The sequence below is a fragment of the Rhincodon typus genome, chromosome 2 (assembly GCF_021869965.1).
Source record: "Rhincodon typus isolate 14 chromosome 2, sRhiTyp1.1, whole genome shotgun sequence".
In the NCBI taxonomy this organism is placed as follows: Eukaryota; Metazoa; Chordata; class Chondrichthyes; order Orectolobiformes; family Rhincodontidae; genus Rhincodon; species Rhincodon typus.
Window position 1 is genome coordinate 17,729,558 of NC_063333.1, and position 14,926 is coordinate 17,744,483.

Genomic DNA, 14,926 nt, shown 5'->3' on the forward strand with positions numbered 1-14,926 from the left:
TTGAGGAGAGATTGGTTCAACTGGGCCTGTATTCACTAGAGTTGTGCAGGGATCTGATTAAAATATATAAAATTCTGACAGGGCTGGACCAAATTAATAGTAGCATTGAATAAAGAAAAAGCACATAATTCAGCAAAGTTGAATCACAGAATTGTTATGGTGCAAAGGAGGTTGTTTGCCTCATTGTATCTGTACTGGCTTTCTGAACATTTTGACTTGACGTCAAACTATGCCTTTTCCCCACAACCTTGCACATTATTTCTATATAAATAATCACCTAATGATCTCTTGAGTATCTCTACTGAGCCTTCTTCCACTACCCTAGGTCAAAAGATTGTAGCTAGATAAACTGAAGATACAAAGATAGGCAGGAAAATACGTTCTGAAGAGGACACAAGGAGTCTGCTAAGGGATATAGATAGATAACATGAGTGGACAGGGCAAACTTCGCCATGGCAACTGGTGGAATTGAAATTCAGTTAATAATACTCTGCAACTGGAAGTTCAGTAATGGTGACCATTATTGTCAATTGTTATGAAAAAAATCTATCTCGTTCACCAATGCCTTTTATGGAATTAAATCGGCCTTCCTTATCGGTCTGGCCTACTTGTGACTCTGAGCGCTCAACAATGTGATTAACTCCCAACTGCCCTCTGAAATGGCCTAGCAAACCACTCAGGTCAAGCACAATTAGGGACGGGCAACGAATACTGTACTTGCTAGCATCTCATAAACTGAATTAAGAAAACAAAGTATGTTTGTCTCTAAAAATTATCAAGCACAAAAGACCTGAAACTAATTCCTCAGTTGGCCACACACCAGTTATACCTCTTTGCCAAAGTTCTTCACATAAAGACTTAATGAGCCTGGCAAGCAGCTTTTGGAGTCTAGAATAGCAATGTTACTGGCACATTACATACTATTCTGCATACATCTTACACTTTTAGTTTGGCAAGAATTGAAGATTAGGTGCCAACAAATGCAAAAATATTGTTGGAATTTGGTAGGCTAAAACACAGTAGATCAGCAGCACACAGTGCACTTGTAAACTTCCTGCTGACTTGGTCAGTGAGTTGGAGCAGTGATTTCTGGATTATATCAAATTGAGTGAAAAGAATCAAGAGTTTCTGCATGCCTGCCCCATGGACCTCATTAACGTGCCTGAGCGATTGTTCATTTAGCAACAGTGCCCTGAAGTACTGTGAACCTGCTTGGTTCACATGTCGATTTACCAGAATCTGGTACGGGATGGTTATGACTCCCATCTTCCTTTGTCAGGCATTTCACCTTGGAGGCACTTGACCCTTCATGTCAATCCTTCAATGCACAAGTATTCCTAATGAAACATGCAACAAAGAGATCTGTTCTTTTAGTCTGTGAAGCTTTAGCTGGTTAAACACATGTGAAACTGATCTTTACTGTCACAAAGCCTTGCTGCTTCCTCAGATTTAGTTTTGCTTAGTAACACCTTTGCTTACTGGATTAGGTAAGAGGTGTCCCCAGTGAAAGAATCCATGTTCTAATTTGGACCATGGATACATATTGCAAAATTACTTGACTTGAAGATTCATGGAAATGGTTAACAAATTCTGCATGTCAGTTGCCTTCCATCCCAAAAAAAACACTAATGACCCACAGTTGGAATCATCGCGATTGGTCATTTGGATAATTAAAATGAGGACTGAATTAATTGCTTGGTAAACAGTTAATACTAATAGTTCCCCACAGTCTATAAAATGAACAGTATAATTCACCATACACTTTGTGGCTTTATTACTATGCTAGTGCATAGCTGTACACTATCATACAAGCCCATTTCATGCTATCAGTATTTTAGATCCCTAATCAACAGGTCATCACTTGCTGACAATAGACGTAAATCTAACCCTCAGACCTCATTATTAGTGTTCAGCTCTTTGTATTGTACTCATGTTCATTGTTAATTAAAACAGCTCCATTCTCTCCAGTACTGTTATTAGCAGTGAACCTAGCCAGTAGTGGAGAATATTCACAATAACGGGCATATTAGCTCACAATAGTAGCTGGAGTGGCTTTCATATGAAATCACATAGTCAAGACTTTTATTTTCCCCAAAAATATATTTATTCATAAAATGAGTACACGTACATTACAAACAGTTTAAATTTGTGCATTTGGCATGATGAACTGGAACTCACTATCTGAAATGCAACCTCACATAAACTGTAATTTGTAAGACCAAAAGTGGGAAAGTTGGATTAGGCTGGATGACTACTTGTCAGGCTATGCACAAGCTTGAAGTTCCTATGATTTTTATATTTAAAATTATATTTACATTTCACGTCAATCATTTTCAGATGCCTGCAGCTCAAGTTCTTGCCACTCATGGAATGAATGGCATTGGAGTGAAAGGAATCTGTCAGTTAACATTGACTATAGACTGGATGATTAGTCAGGAGGAATCATAAATGTTCAAAAATAATGTAAACATCTCAGGGCCCCTTAATGATCAATGTGGCCGTCCATGTGTGGAACCACAGGAGATGGGTTGGAAACTAAACAAATATTTTGCATCAGTATTTACTGAGGAGAAGAACATGTAACTCGGGAACTTGGGAAATACTGATTTCTTGAAGAGCGTTCATATTACAGAAGAGGTGATGGAGGTTTTAAAACGCATAAAGGTAGGTAAACCCATATGACTTGATCAGGTGTTTCCCAGAACGTTGTGGGAGGCTAGGAAATAGATTGATGGGCCCCATCTTAAGTATTTATATCATTGATAGCCCCAGGCGAGGTGCCAGAAGACTGGACGTTGGCTAATGTGGCACCATTGTTTAAGAAAGGCCGGAAGAAAAGCCCAGGGAACTATAGAGCAGTGAGCCACATGTCAGTGGTGGGTAAATTGTTGGAGGGGATTCTGAGGGAGAGGATTTATATGCATTTGGAAAGGCAAGGGCCGATTATGGATAGTCAGCATAGTTTTGTCTGCAGAAATCATGTCACATTAACTTGATTAAGTTTTTGAAAAGATGCAATGAATAGAGAATGGTTAATAGGTAACAAAATTTCCCTTTGTAATCTTGTAATTAATTGACTCCTTCATTCTGATCCAGTGGGTTATATTTTATTTGAGAAGTGACTGTTGTGTGTTAAAAAGAAATAAAAAATATTTGCTTTGACCAATCAGAGAGGGTTACAAAGGGAGTAACCAGCCACCCTTCTTCACTTGGTCATAACAAACTTTATTTCAAAATATTTAGTTTCTGTTTCCTTTATATCGGTGTCAATCAAAGAAAAAAGAATCAACTGTACACGTGAGATACCCACATGGGTCTGCCTACTGGATGTTGTTTTATTGGGGTGGATCCCCTGCATTCTAAGGTCAAACTGCACCCATTTACTGCAATGAATTTTCTGAACTACATATTAATCGAGTTCTAGCTCTTGTTCCTTCTTTGTCTTCTCTCTTGTCATTTTTCATTCATAGGATGTGGGCATCACTGGCTAGGCCAGCATTTATTATCCATCCCTAATTGTCCAGAGGGTGGTTTTGGATTCAACTACATTGCTGTGGGTTTTGGGTCACCAGATAAGGACAGCAGTTTCCTTCCCAAAATGGTCCTGATGGGTTTTTTGCCCAACAATTGGCAGCAGTTTCATTGTCATCATCAAAGTGTTATTTCCAGTTTTTATTGTATTCAAATTCCACAGTAGGATTTGAATCTGGGACCCTAGAACATCACCTGGTTTCTGGATTAAGAGTCCAGCAAAAATACCACTAAGCCATCACTTCCCCTCTAAGGTCAATGTCTTGACCTGTCAAAACTCTTTTACTTCCCCTATCACCAATATTTTCAATAGTAGCCAGCAAACGCTTTCAAAACATAACATAATGTTGGTGAGGGTGATGGAATGGAGGGTAATGGTGAGGGAAAGAAGTTCCAATATGAATTTAAAAAGTTGAAGGAGAATGAAAATCTGTGTGAGGATCAGAATCACATCTCTATGAATTGGATTTGATGAGATAAACCCCCGGTGTGCAGTGAGATAGGTTGGAGATGGAGAAATATTCAATCTTGGTCTGTTTCTGGTGTTGTACCTTGAATAAATAGTAATTTGGGTTGGTCTTAAAAAAAACATTTTTTTCCCCCAAAGATGGATCAATTGAAAACATTATATTTGCTTGGAATGAATTAAAATCATCATTTTTAATAGAAAAAAAATTTGTTCTCAGGTATCATGTCACTAAACTACCCTAGAAATGTACCAATAATAATATTGCTTCCTCTTTCAGTTTTTCATATAGTTGTGCTTTTCTCCCTCAAAACGAAGTAATAATTCTTACACAAACAGCCTGTTACAAGCTCATATAGCCTAGATTTGTCAACACAGCTCAGACATTGTTCTGAAGGTTTCATCCTTGTCTCTAGTATCTTAACCGATCAACAACTTGTTACCTCCCCTACCTCCAATATTTTTATAACTTGCAAACGTTTTCAAAGAAAATGTAAAAGCTTAGGTTTTTAAGTGTTTCCTTGATTTACCCCAAGGGAGGTTTGCACAGTAGTTTTAATTTCTGGAAATGACAGTACAATCCTGGAGTGTATTTGGCTGAGATTTTGCTGTAATTCCATGGTGGAATTAAGCAGCCGCTTGCCTCTATTCCGGTTTGACAGAATCTGGCAAAGACTGATAAAGTCCAATGTGCGATCTAATAGTGGAGTGAAATAAGACACACTGTACAATATTTTTACCAATTAGAAATGCATAGCTTCAGCATCTGTTGCCTACCTCTATGGAGCCTGGTCTTAGGAGGTACTAAGTGCCAAATATATTCTCAAAATCAGATTTCTAACAGAAGGGAAGATGGCTGTGCTCCAAACCTCTGAAAAGTGTTGAAAAATCTGTGCAGACAAACTCGAGGGTGAGTGGGCACAGTGGTTAGCACTGCTGCCTCACAAAGCTAGGGTCCTGGATTTGCTTCCTGCCTTGTGTGACTGTGTGGAGTTTGTAAATTCTCCCCTTCTCTGCATGGATTTCTGCCAGATACTCCAGTTTCCACCCACAGTCCAAAGACGTGTAGGTAGGCCATGGTAAATTCCCTTTTAGTGTATAGGGATGTGAACTAATTAGCAACTGAAAATACAGGGATAGTGTGGGAGGCTAGGTTTGGGCGAGATGCTCTTCGGAAGGTTGGTGCTGACTCGATGGGCCCAATGACTTCTTCCCGCACTGTAGCGATTCTATGAAGGGTACATGAAAGTTATCCGGTGAGTTTATATATACACATTTTTAACATTGAAACCGAATATATTTATGCTATTTTTCAAACATTTGTAAATATTCTGAAGAGGGGTCCCAACCCAAAACGTCAGCTTTCCTACTCCTCTGATGCTGCCTAAAAAGACAGTACATGCTGAAGGCCTGATATGAAAGAAGGGGGGAGAAAAAAACAAACTGCTGCAAGAACTCTATGGCTCCAACTCTGTCAGCACTTGCAGAGAAGGATGCAGAGTCAACGTTTCAGACCGAATACGACTTTTCCTGGGAACTCTTTACGAGGTAACATTGTTTAAGTGGACGAAACAACGGAGTCTTCAACGAAACCTCACCTAATCCCCTCGTCTCCAGCCACCAAACAAACCCCGCTTCCATTTCTCCTGCTGTCCGGTAATTTACTTCAACTCTCCATCCCGCCATGGCCGGCTCACTACAATGCGCACGCGCGGCTGCGGCGGAGTCCTCCAGCAGACCGTGATGCTTCACGGGGACGGTGCAATTCCGCCATGTTGTGAGAAATCTACTTACTCTCTCGAGACCAAGGGAGAGACAGAAAAAAAACGGAATATTTCAGTTGGGTTTCTGTGTTTTTGTTGTCCCTCTTTCATCTCGTTTCCCGGACAAGTGAAGCGAAGTGAATCCAGGTTAATGCAACCCTGACTTAATACAACCGCTGCACGATGGCCTGCAACGCGCAAGGTAATTTCTCAATCGCGGGTTCACGTAGTGAAAACAAGGCACTGAATTATAAACGAATCAGAGATAGTTTGCGTTAGGCTCTCCGTGCTGCCGAGGCCCCAAGCTCAGCTTGGGAGAAAGGAGAAGGACCTGATCTGGGCCCGTCTCTGTCCCGGGGCAGAGTAAACCCAGGATGGTTTGACTGGTTCGGTGCTGGAGGCTGGTATGGGTTAGGCGTGAATGTATCTACTCCCGCCGCTTATAGAAGGAGGGTGGCCTGCAGTTGGATCTCATCAGCCACAACCTCCATTGCTGGACCGATGCTTTCCTTCTCCTTCCCAGTTTACAGCCATGACCAAATATTTGTTTTGGGGTGGGGGTGGGGAGGTTGGCGTGTTTGGAGAGGACAGACCCAACGATTATAAAAATGTTAGGTCTTGTTGACTCATCACTTTAAAAAAATGGTTTCCATTGCTTTCTTGCATTGAGACAGATAGACAAAAGAGTTGACCAATATACGTATTTGAAAACCATTATATTAACCGTTTTGTATCAAAAGCATGAGCATTTTGCTTTGGTATTCTATTTATCATTGCTACTTGATTAACCCGATTTTTTTTTCTATTTTTCCAGTCATAATATTGGCTGGCACACTTATTTTTTATAATATTAGATGTTTATAAAATACAGCAGATCTTTTATTTCCAACATTTTCTGTCTTCATTTCAAATTTTCTTCTACGTTGCTGATATGTCATTCTGGAGCACAACTTTGATGTTTAGGCCCAAAATTGATCTGTGTCTATGGCCACAACTTGACATAGACAAATCTATATAGATATAGAATGATTTAGTCTTGGCAGGTATCAGTAGTACTTGTGTTTAACATCAGTGCTGCAGATAGTCTTTACATTTTTAACAAGTTCTGATTATTGGACCCAAGGGCCTACATAATGGTTTTTTTGTTAATTTTAGTTTGTATGAAGCATTGAGCCATGGCACAAAATTTATACTTTATGGCTGGCAGCACCAAATAAGTGATAAGGTGGAAAAATGTTCTGTGGAATGCATGAGTTGGATGTCTTAACAAGTGGCAGCAGTCCAATATTCTTTGACTTAAATTGTCAATAAATACTAACAGCTCTACATGTGTACGTTTTCAGGGACATATTATATACTTTTGGTGGTAAATCGTAAAACATTTCAATGAAGTAATTAGTTGTTTAGTTAAGAATTTTGGTTTTATCTGTTGCAAAGCCTTTCTCCAACCGATCCCAACGAGTTATTGGTGTAGGAAAATTTATGAATAAAAGTAAATGTCTACCTACACATTTCCATGTAGGTAATGCAAAACGAACAGAAATCATGTAAAAGCACTGCTCTTCGGCTTTAGTAGGAGGGGGATGGAATTTTGTTTGTTAATGTCTCTAAGATGTTCTCCAACTCTGACAAAAAAAAGAGAACCTCTGACCTCACACAACAGAATAGAATTTACAGAACTTTAGTTGTCTGGTGTATCATATCCGTAGTTTTCTGGGTTTTGAAGTATTGCTACATTTTAAAAGTTCAATATTAATGGCGATCTGTAGGTCAACTGAATATTTTGCTTTTTAACTGTAATTTTCCTAATTTTTCTCCCGCTCCTGTTCAAATTCATTGCATTATGCAAAACATAGAAATTTAAGCATTAAAAGTAATTATCCAGTATTATCTGTAGGATGTACTGGGTCATATGTTGTCCAGTGAAGACAGGCTGTAAAATGTAAAAATGGATACGGTGGATGCAAAATAAAGAAATAATAAGCAGCAAGTTGAGCATGATTGATTTATTTATGACAGTTATTCATTATGGACTGATAGTCACAGGAAGACTATACTTTGTACATTTGCTTGACTTTAACTGCTACTTCACTTATGAGGAAGTTGTATTCTGAACTTTTGACCCCAGGGAATTTAGAATTGGAGCCTTCAAGTCAGGTTGATATTGGATTTTGAATTTAAATTGCAACTTGGAATATTAATGTTGATATTTTAAAATAGTTGGTCTCTACTTTTATGCAGCTTGTGTTTATTGGGTACGCAAGAATTGCATCAGAGTTGGTGATAAGGTTTTATCAATCTCGTTGCATTTCTTAAAATGTATGGTTTTGTGCCTCACACTCATTTTGTACTGCTTTCATTTAAGGTAGACATATATCATAGAATGGTCACAGCTCGAAAGAAAGCTGTTTGGCCTGTTGCTTTTGTGCCAGTTCTCTGCAAAAAGATCTCACCTTGTCCCTTCCCCTGCCTTCCTCCCGTAGCCATGCACACCTTTCTGTTCAAATAATAATGAAATTCTCTCTTGAAAGCCGCAGCCCAGTTGCAATGTTAAAGTTTTTCAACTTGGGTTGCTGTTTAATGCTTCTCGATCGCAAGTTACTTGAGCATGATTTGTCCTGAGCAGATCAGTTCTGTCTTTCCTTAATTAATTCACTTATCCTACAATTCTTCTAACTTTTGGCATCTGTAACACATGATGTCCGGATTTGCCCACGGTCTGACGAATTATTACAATGGTAGTGCCACACTACATGATATCACTCTTCATTGCAGAAATGAGAATTTTTCTAACATGCTTACTTGAGGTTGGTAAAATCATCACTCGTAAATGAATACAGATGCATACACGTTAATTATGAATTGGTTTGACTTGCTGTCACGTTTCATTTCACTTTGAATTTTAGATATTACATTAAGTGGACATCAGTCGGACTAATTGCTAGTGTAAACAGCAAAAATGAGGCCTTCAAATCGGCTGATATTTGTACAGCATGTGAACGTGTGGTTTCTTTGCGAGAGATAGATGTTATTTTCGATGATTATATTTGCAAGTAATATGCTAACGCTAGTAATTTCCCATCTTGACTGCAGAAAGTAACCTAAAGTTAATACAATTAAGTTGAAAACTTTGCAGTCTCGTGTGTTGGTTGAGCTGGTATTTCTGGAGAATGGCTTGTGTTGGTTAATTAAATCTTTCTTGCTTTTGTAGAAGATGAATTTGACCAGCTTGATAAACCTGGTGCTGAGAGATCTCGGAGAAGACGAGCAACCAATGAAGAGTGGGACAGGTAGCTCTGGAATTTCACTATTACATGCCATTTTCAAAGTTCTCAATTAGGCTTTCCTTTTAAGCAGTTGGTTATCAAGTGCTTCAGAGGATCAACTTGTTGAAACAAAAAGACCGTGAAGAACATTCCATTTAATTGAATGCTAAGATGTATTTTCAAACAAAATGCCCAAGTCGATTGCTTTGCATTATGCTCATTCAGTAAGGCTGTCAACTTGTGGGGAATTCCACCTGCTTTTCCAATTACCATGCATTTGATTTTTAGTCTGTTGGGATTGGCTTGCAACATAAAATAGTATTTTCTCCAGAACTCTGGGATCATTCTCATGGAACAATGATTGCAGATAGAGCACCATTCTTTGCAGTAATTGATATGAGTACAGAGGAATATTTAGGCATTACTTGCTTTAGTTTGCAGAAGCTGCTTAAGTATGGTGATTATTTATTTGCAAGGCCTTGTGAATCAACTGTCAGGCCCTTGTAAAGATCCTTTTGGACTAATGGCATGCTGAACATAGATTTATCATTGCATCAATTCGACAATGTTATGAGTAGATCTCAAGTAAAATTTTCAAGACACTTTGTTTCTGACAGTTCTTGTCTGTTGCTTTTAATTAACGCATTGCTGTTTCATGCATAAGCATCCATCTTCAGCTATTTTGATGTCTGCTGCGCATCTGTGGAAGCCATTGACCTTGTTGGCTGCTGTAGAGTATATCATGCTGGGAATTTTACGCTGACTTCTTCCCAGAATCCTTGATTAATAATAGCTTCTGTAAGGTAGATTGCCTCAGTCTGTTTGCGAACAACGTAAGGCTGTTAGCCTAGGCACACCAATAACTGTTGTCTTCATAGAATGCATACAGTGCAAAAAGAGGCCAAGTTTGCACTTGAAAGAGCATCCCACTCAGTTCAAGCTCCACACCTTATCCCAAAGCCCCGCATTTACCACAGTTAATGCCTTTAGTGTACCTGGACACGGTGAGGCAACTTAACATGACCAATCTAACCTGTACAGTTTGTGGAAGGAAACTGGAGCACCTGTCTGAAACCCATGCAGACACTGGGAGAATGTGTAGGCTGCAGACAGAAAGTCACCCAAGGCTGGAATTGGAAGTCGAGTTCTTGATGCTGTGAGGCAGCAGTCCTAATCACTTAGCCACTGTGCCACCTGTTCATAAAGCAGATTTCCCTCATGACATTCTTGGTGGGGGGAGATAATATCGAAGTCCAAATCAACCAGTCCTGTTGTAAATCGCGTGATATTTTCGAGTATTTGCAGAGGCAGTCTATTTCAGCTTATTCCCCTTTCTGTTGATGGTAGTAATACTTCAGTTCTGATAGAATGTCACCGGACTCAAAATGTTAACTCTGCTTCCTCCCCACAGATGCTGCCAGCAATTTCTGTTTTTGTTGGGAGTTTTGTAACCCCTCTTAATCAGTTTTAAATAAAATCAACTAAAACAACAAAGTTGCCAAAACTATTTAAAAGAGTTGGTGATAGTGACATTTACTCCTTCAACTCGTATTGATGTTAAATGCATTGTTATTGAATGCAAATTTAGTCTCGGGTTTCATCAGCTATATTAATTTGTTATTAATGCTATGGTTTCTCACTGCAGTGTGACACTGTCGTTTTTAATAAACTCTTGTTAATGAAAATTCTTCATCAGTGAATGATCTCCTTTTATGTTGAAGACTAAAATCTGAGTATATGAAGGTGGATAATTCATAAATGATGCTACAGTTTGTTATCTAAGTTGTTTTGGAAAAACTGAATGAAGCACCACCTTGTGTAGGTTCATTATTTCATTTACACTATGGCAGGAGATATGGATGGTTACAAAATTAATCTCAATATGTATAAGTGATTTGAGATTTATGTTATAATATATCCTAATTTTCCGTTGATGTTGAGGTAACCATTAAATTACCAGTTTTATATCCTTTGTGTACAGATTCAGCTTCGGTCAAAGTAATCTTAAATATATTATCCCTGACAGCAGGCATAGAAGTCAGACCTCTGCAAACTCTAAAAGTGAGCTCCTATACATAAACAGCAACTAATCTTAGTTATACTTAGGTATAATGTGACTTGGTTATAAAGTTCTTCTATGTGAAACGACTTAAAGATTATGATAATTTTGTTTGTGTGGTCAAGAAAAAAGTGAAATGTAAAAACAACTTACAGGTTATCATTTACTGCTAATAAATTGAAGTTTACACTAAAAGTGAAAAGCTTCTTATTTAACTTTTAAATGAGGCAAAGGGAAAGCATTTACAAAACAAATGTAAAAGTTGTCCATGGACTATTCTCATGCTTTAGGAATAATTACAAAGTGTTTACGAGAACAATGCACAACAGGATCCTTATCTCCTAAATTGAGCTTTCAGAAGAAAGTGATGATGGAGTAAAGTAGTAATTATATAATCCTGCTTGAATAAATCAAAAAACAAGTTCAGAAACTTAAAGAATGGAATACAAAAATGGCATCAAATTCAAATTTCCACAGAGCTTTTTAAGGTATAGAGCTCATTAGCTGTGTTGCTGTTTCTGTTTTCAGTGTCTGTAATAATTCCTCATGTTGGAAAAATTTGATAGTGTGACCTCGCCACGTCCTGCAGTGTGTTACTGACAATGAAGCAATTTTTAGAAGTGTAGCCATTGGTAGAATCATAACGGCAGTTCAATAAGGTGGTTGACCACCACCTTTCCTCTGACAATTAGATACAAACTGTAAATGCTGAGTTTGTCAGCAATGCCCTTGTCTCATAATAAAATATATAAGAAACACATTGTATTTCCTTGTGAAGTTTGTGTCCTTTGAAAGAAGTTGAGACTCTACAGTGTGTGCATTTTGCTCATTGTTGTCGATGTGCCTGCTTGTCTTGAGTTAAGTGTTATTAAATCACAGCAGACTTCAGTGTAAAAGTAAGCATTGCCACAAAGATACATGAATTCAAAGCTTTTCATCTCGCAGTTAGCAAGATTGCAAAATAAGGAAAACAACTTAAAAAGGGTAAGACTTGGTCAGTATGAAGATGTAACATGGCTTATTAACTGTTAAATGAAATTCAAGGGAGGTGTGTTTACTCAGGTTAGAGCATTGCTATGGAGATGCAGAAGCAATGGGTCCTTTCATTGTCCTTTCTTCACTGAAATAAAAGCATTGTGTGGGCATGTTTCTTCTCCTGGTAGGGGAAGGTGCTCCATTTGAGCAAAGGTGAAATGAGCCACTCCTTTTTTAAATTCTTTTACAGGATATGGACTGGCATTAATTGCTATCCCCAGTTGCCCTTGGGAAGGTAGTGGTTAGCTGTCGTCTCGAACTGCTGCAGTCCATTTGCTGCACATAAACCCACAATGCTGTAAGGCAGGGAATTCCAGGATTTTGACCCAGTGACCCTGAAGGAACAGCGTTATATTTCCCGGTTAGAATCGTGACTGGTTTGGAGGGGAACTTTGTAGGTGTTCACATATATCTGCTGCCTTTCCAGATGGAAGTGGTTATGGGTTTGGAAGGTGATGACATGCGGTATAATGGGGATAAATATTGGGTTATCCACTTTGGTCGCAAAAGTAGGAAGGCAGATTATTATTTGGCTGTAAGTTGTGTGGAAAAGATTCAACAAGGTCTGGATGTCCTCCTGCACCAGTCGTTGAAAGTAAGTTTGCAAGTGCAGCAGGCAGTAAAGAAGGCAAACTGAAGGTTGGCATTCGTAGCTAGAAGATTTGGGTACAGGATCAAGGATGGTCTCATTATCTGAGGAACAATTTTTTTTCAGTATAGAGGGAGTGGTGCGAAGGTTTACCACATTGATTCCTGGGCTGGCAGCACTGACAACAGAGGAGAAATTGAGTTGGTTAGGATTGATTCACCAAAGTTTAGAAGACTGAGTGGGGTTCTCATAGAAATGTATAAAACTCTAACAGGACTAGACCAGTTAGATGCAGGAAGGATGTTCCCAAAGTTGGGGTGTCCAGAACTAGGGATCATAGTCTAATGATAAGGGGAAATCGTATTAGAATACAATTGAAGAGAAATTTCTTCATCCAGAGAGTGGTGAGCCTTTGGAATTCACTACTCCAGAAAGTGATTCAGGCCAAAACATTGTGATTTCAAAGAGGAGGTAGATTTAGTCTTTGTGGCTCAAGGGATCAAGAACTACTGAGAGGAGAGCGGGGTTAAGGTTTTGAGCTCAATCAATCATGATCATAATGAATGGCAGAGCTGCCTTTAGGGTTTGAATTGCTGACTCCTTCTTCTGTTTTCTCTGTTACTTTGCACTGGCTAAGAATCCTTGGTGTATTTCTGTAGTGCACCTTGTAGGTGGTACACACTGCTGCTGAATTTCAGTAGTGGAGAGAGTGTAAGTTTGTGGATGTGGTGCTATTCAAATGGATGGCTTTGTTCTGGATGTTGTCACACTTCTTGAGTGTTGTTGGAACTGCGCTCATCCAGGCAAATGGATCATCCAGTTCCATTATACCCCTGATTTCTGCCTTATAAATGGTAGATAGGCTTTGGGGAGTGAAGATGTAATTAGTCACTGCAGGACTCCTCGCCTCTGACCTGCTTTTGTAGCTTCTGGTCAGTTGTAGCCTCAGGATGATAGTGGCTATTCACTGGTGATGATTAGCTCCTCCCTTATGTTCTTAATTTTTGTGCCTTTTAAAACTGAAATAAAATTCTGGTTGGGATTTACAGCGATGGCTGCATGTTTAGCAAGTGAGGACTTTGATACATATTGCGAACTCTAGCTGTGGGTTCCAGCAGTGTGCAAATGAACTGGAGCCTCGAAGTTGTTTACAAATGAAGCTGGTTGGTTCTCTCCTGCCTGCCAACAACAAGGTGATTAGTTGTTAGGTGGATGAACAGCTTGGGCTGCGCACAAAGCAGAGAAGCTAGTGGAAACCACTGGGTGTGCTGCAGCCAGAAACACACTCCGTTCTCTGCACTAAGACACTTTAAATCAGACGAAAACTAGCTTATCTTTCCTTGAACAGAAGCTGCAAATTGTGACTTAGAATTTGACATGTCAGAGACTTTTCACAAAAACAGCCCCCCTGTGCCCTGTGTAAACAAAGTAAAAGCATTTGGGAAAAGGGGGATTAAGGAGAAACATTTGGATCAGTAAGAACCAACCCACTAGATCTTGAGAACAAAGACTACGGAACTGTCTTCCCAGTTTTCCCTCCATCCACGTGTTTTGTTTTTCTCTATTTGTTTGCGTCTATGTGTTTGATTTGATTTATTACTGTAATGTACTGAGGTACAGTAAAAGGTGTCTTTTTTGCTTTACAGGCAGTGTGAGAATTTATGAAGGATTTAGAGTTTTAATTTGGAGAGATTATTTGGTTTGTCTAATTTTCCGTAATAAATAATGATTAAGTGCAGGAACCTAGTCCATGCTTTCTAGCAACCTAGATCTCAATTAGGTTGGAGATTTTGCATGTTTCTCATAAAAGCATTAACTTGCTGTTCCAGGATTAACATGTGGCTTGATTTCCAGTGTGTTACCCCAATGCTACTTGTTAGAAATGGTCATTGCTAGGCACTTGGGTGGCGCGAACGATATTTTCCATTTGTTAGGTCAATCTGGGATATTGTCCAGGTTTTGTGGCATTTGGGTGTAGACTTTTTTAATATGTATACTTTAACGGGACTGGCCAGGCCAGTATTTATTGTCCATCCCTAATTGCCCAGAGGGCAGCTGAGAGTTAGCCACATTGCTGTGGGTCTGGAGTCACATGTAGGCCAGACGAGGTAAGGATGGCAGGTTTCCTTCCCTAAAGATGGGTTTTTCCGACTATTGACAATTGTTTGTGGTCATCATTCAACCATTAACCCCCGGTTCATTCTTAAATTGAAATAG

At 39.1% G+C, this 14,926-nt stretch overlaps 1 protein-coding gene across 1 annotated transcript in view; it reads left to right on the top strand.

Moving 5' to 3' along the window:
• Positions 1-5,747: 5,747 nt before the first annotated feature.
• The window catches only part of rbm33a (RNA binding motif protein 33a), a 139,969-nt gene continuing 130,790 nt past the window's right edge, over positions 5,748-14,926 (top strand). The window contains exons 1-2 of the mRNA XM_048605997.1: positions 5,748-5,962; positions 8,972-9,050. Of these exons, the coding sequence (XP_048461954.1) occupies positions 5,944-5,962; positions 8,972-9,050 (98 nt within the window). The 5' untranslated portion in view covers positions 5,748-5,943. The remainder of the gene's footprint in view (positions 5,963-8,971; positions 9,051-14,926) is intronic.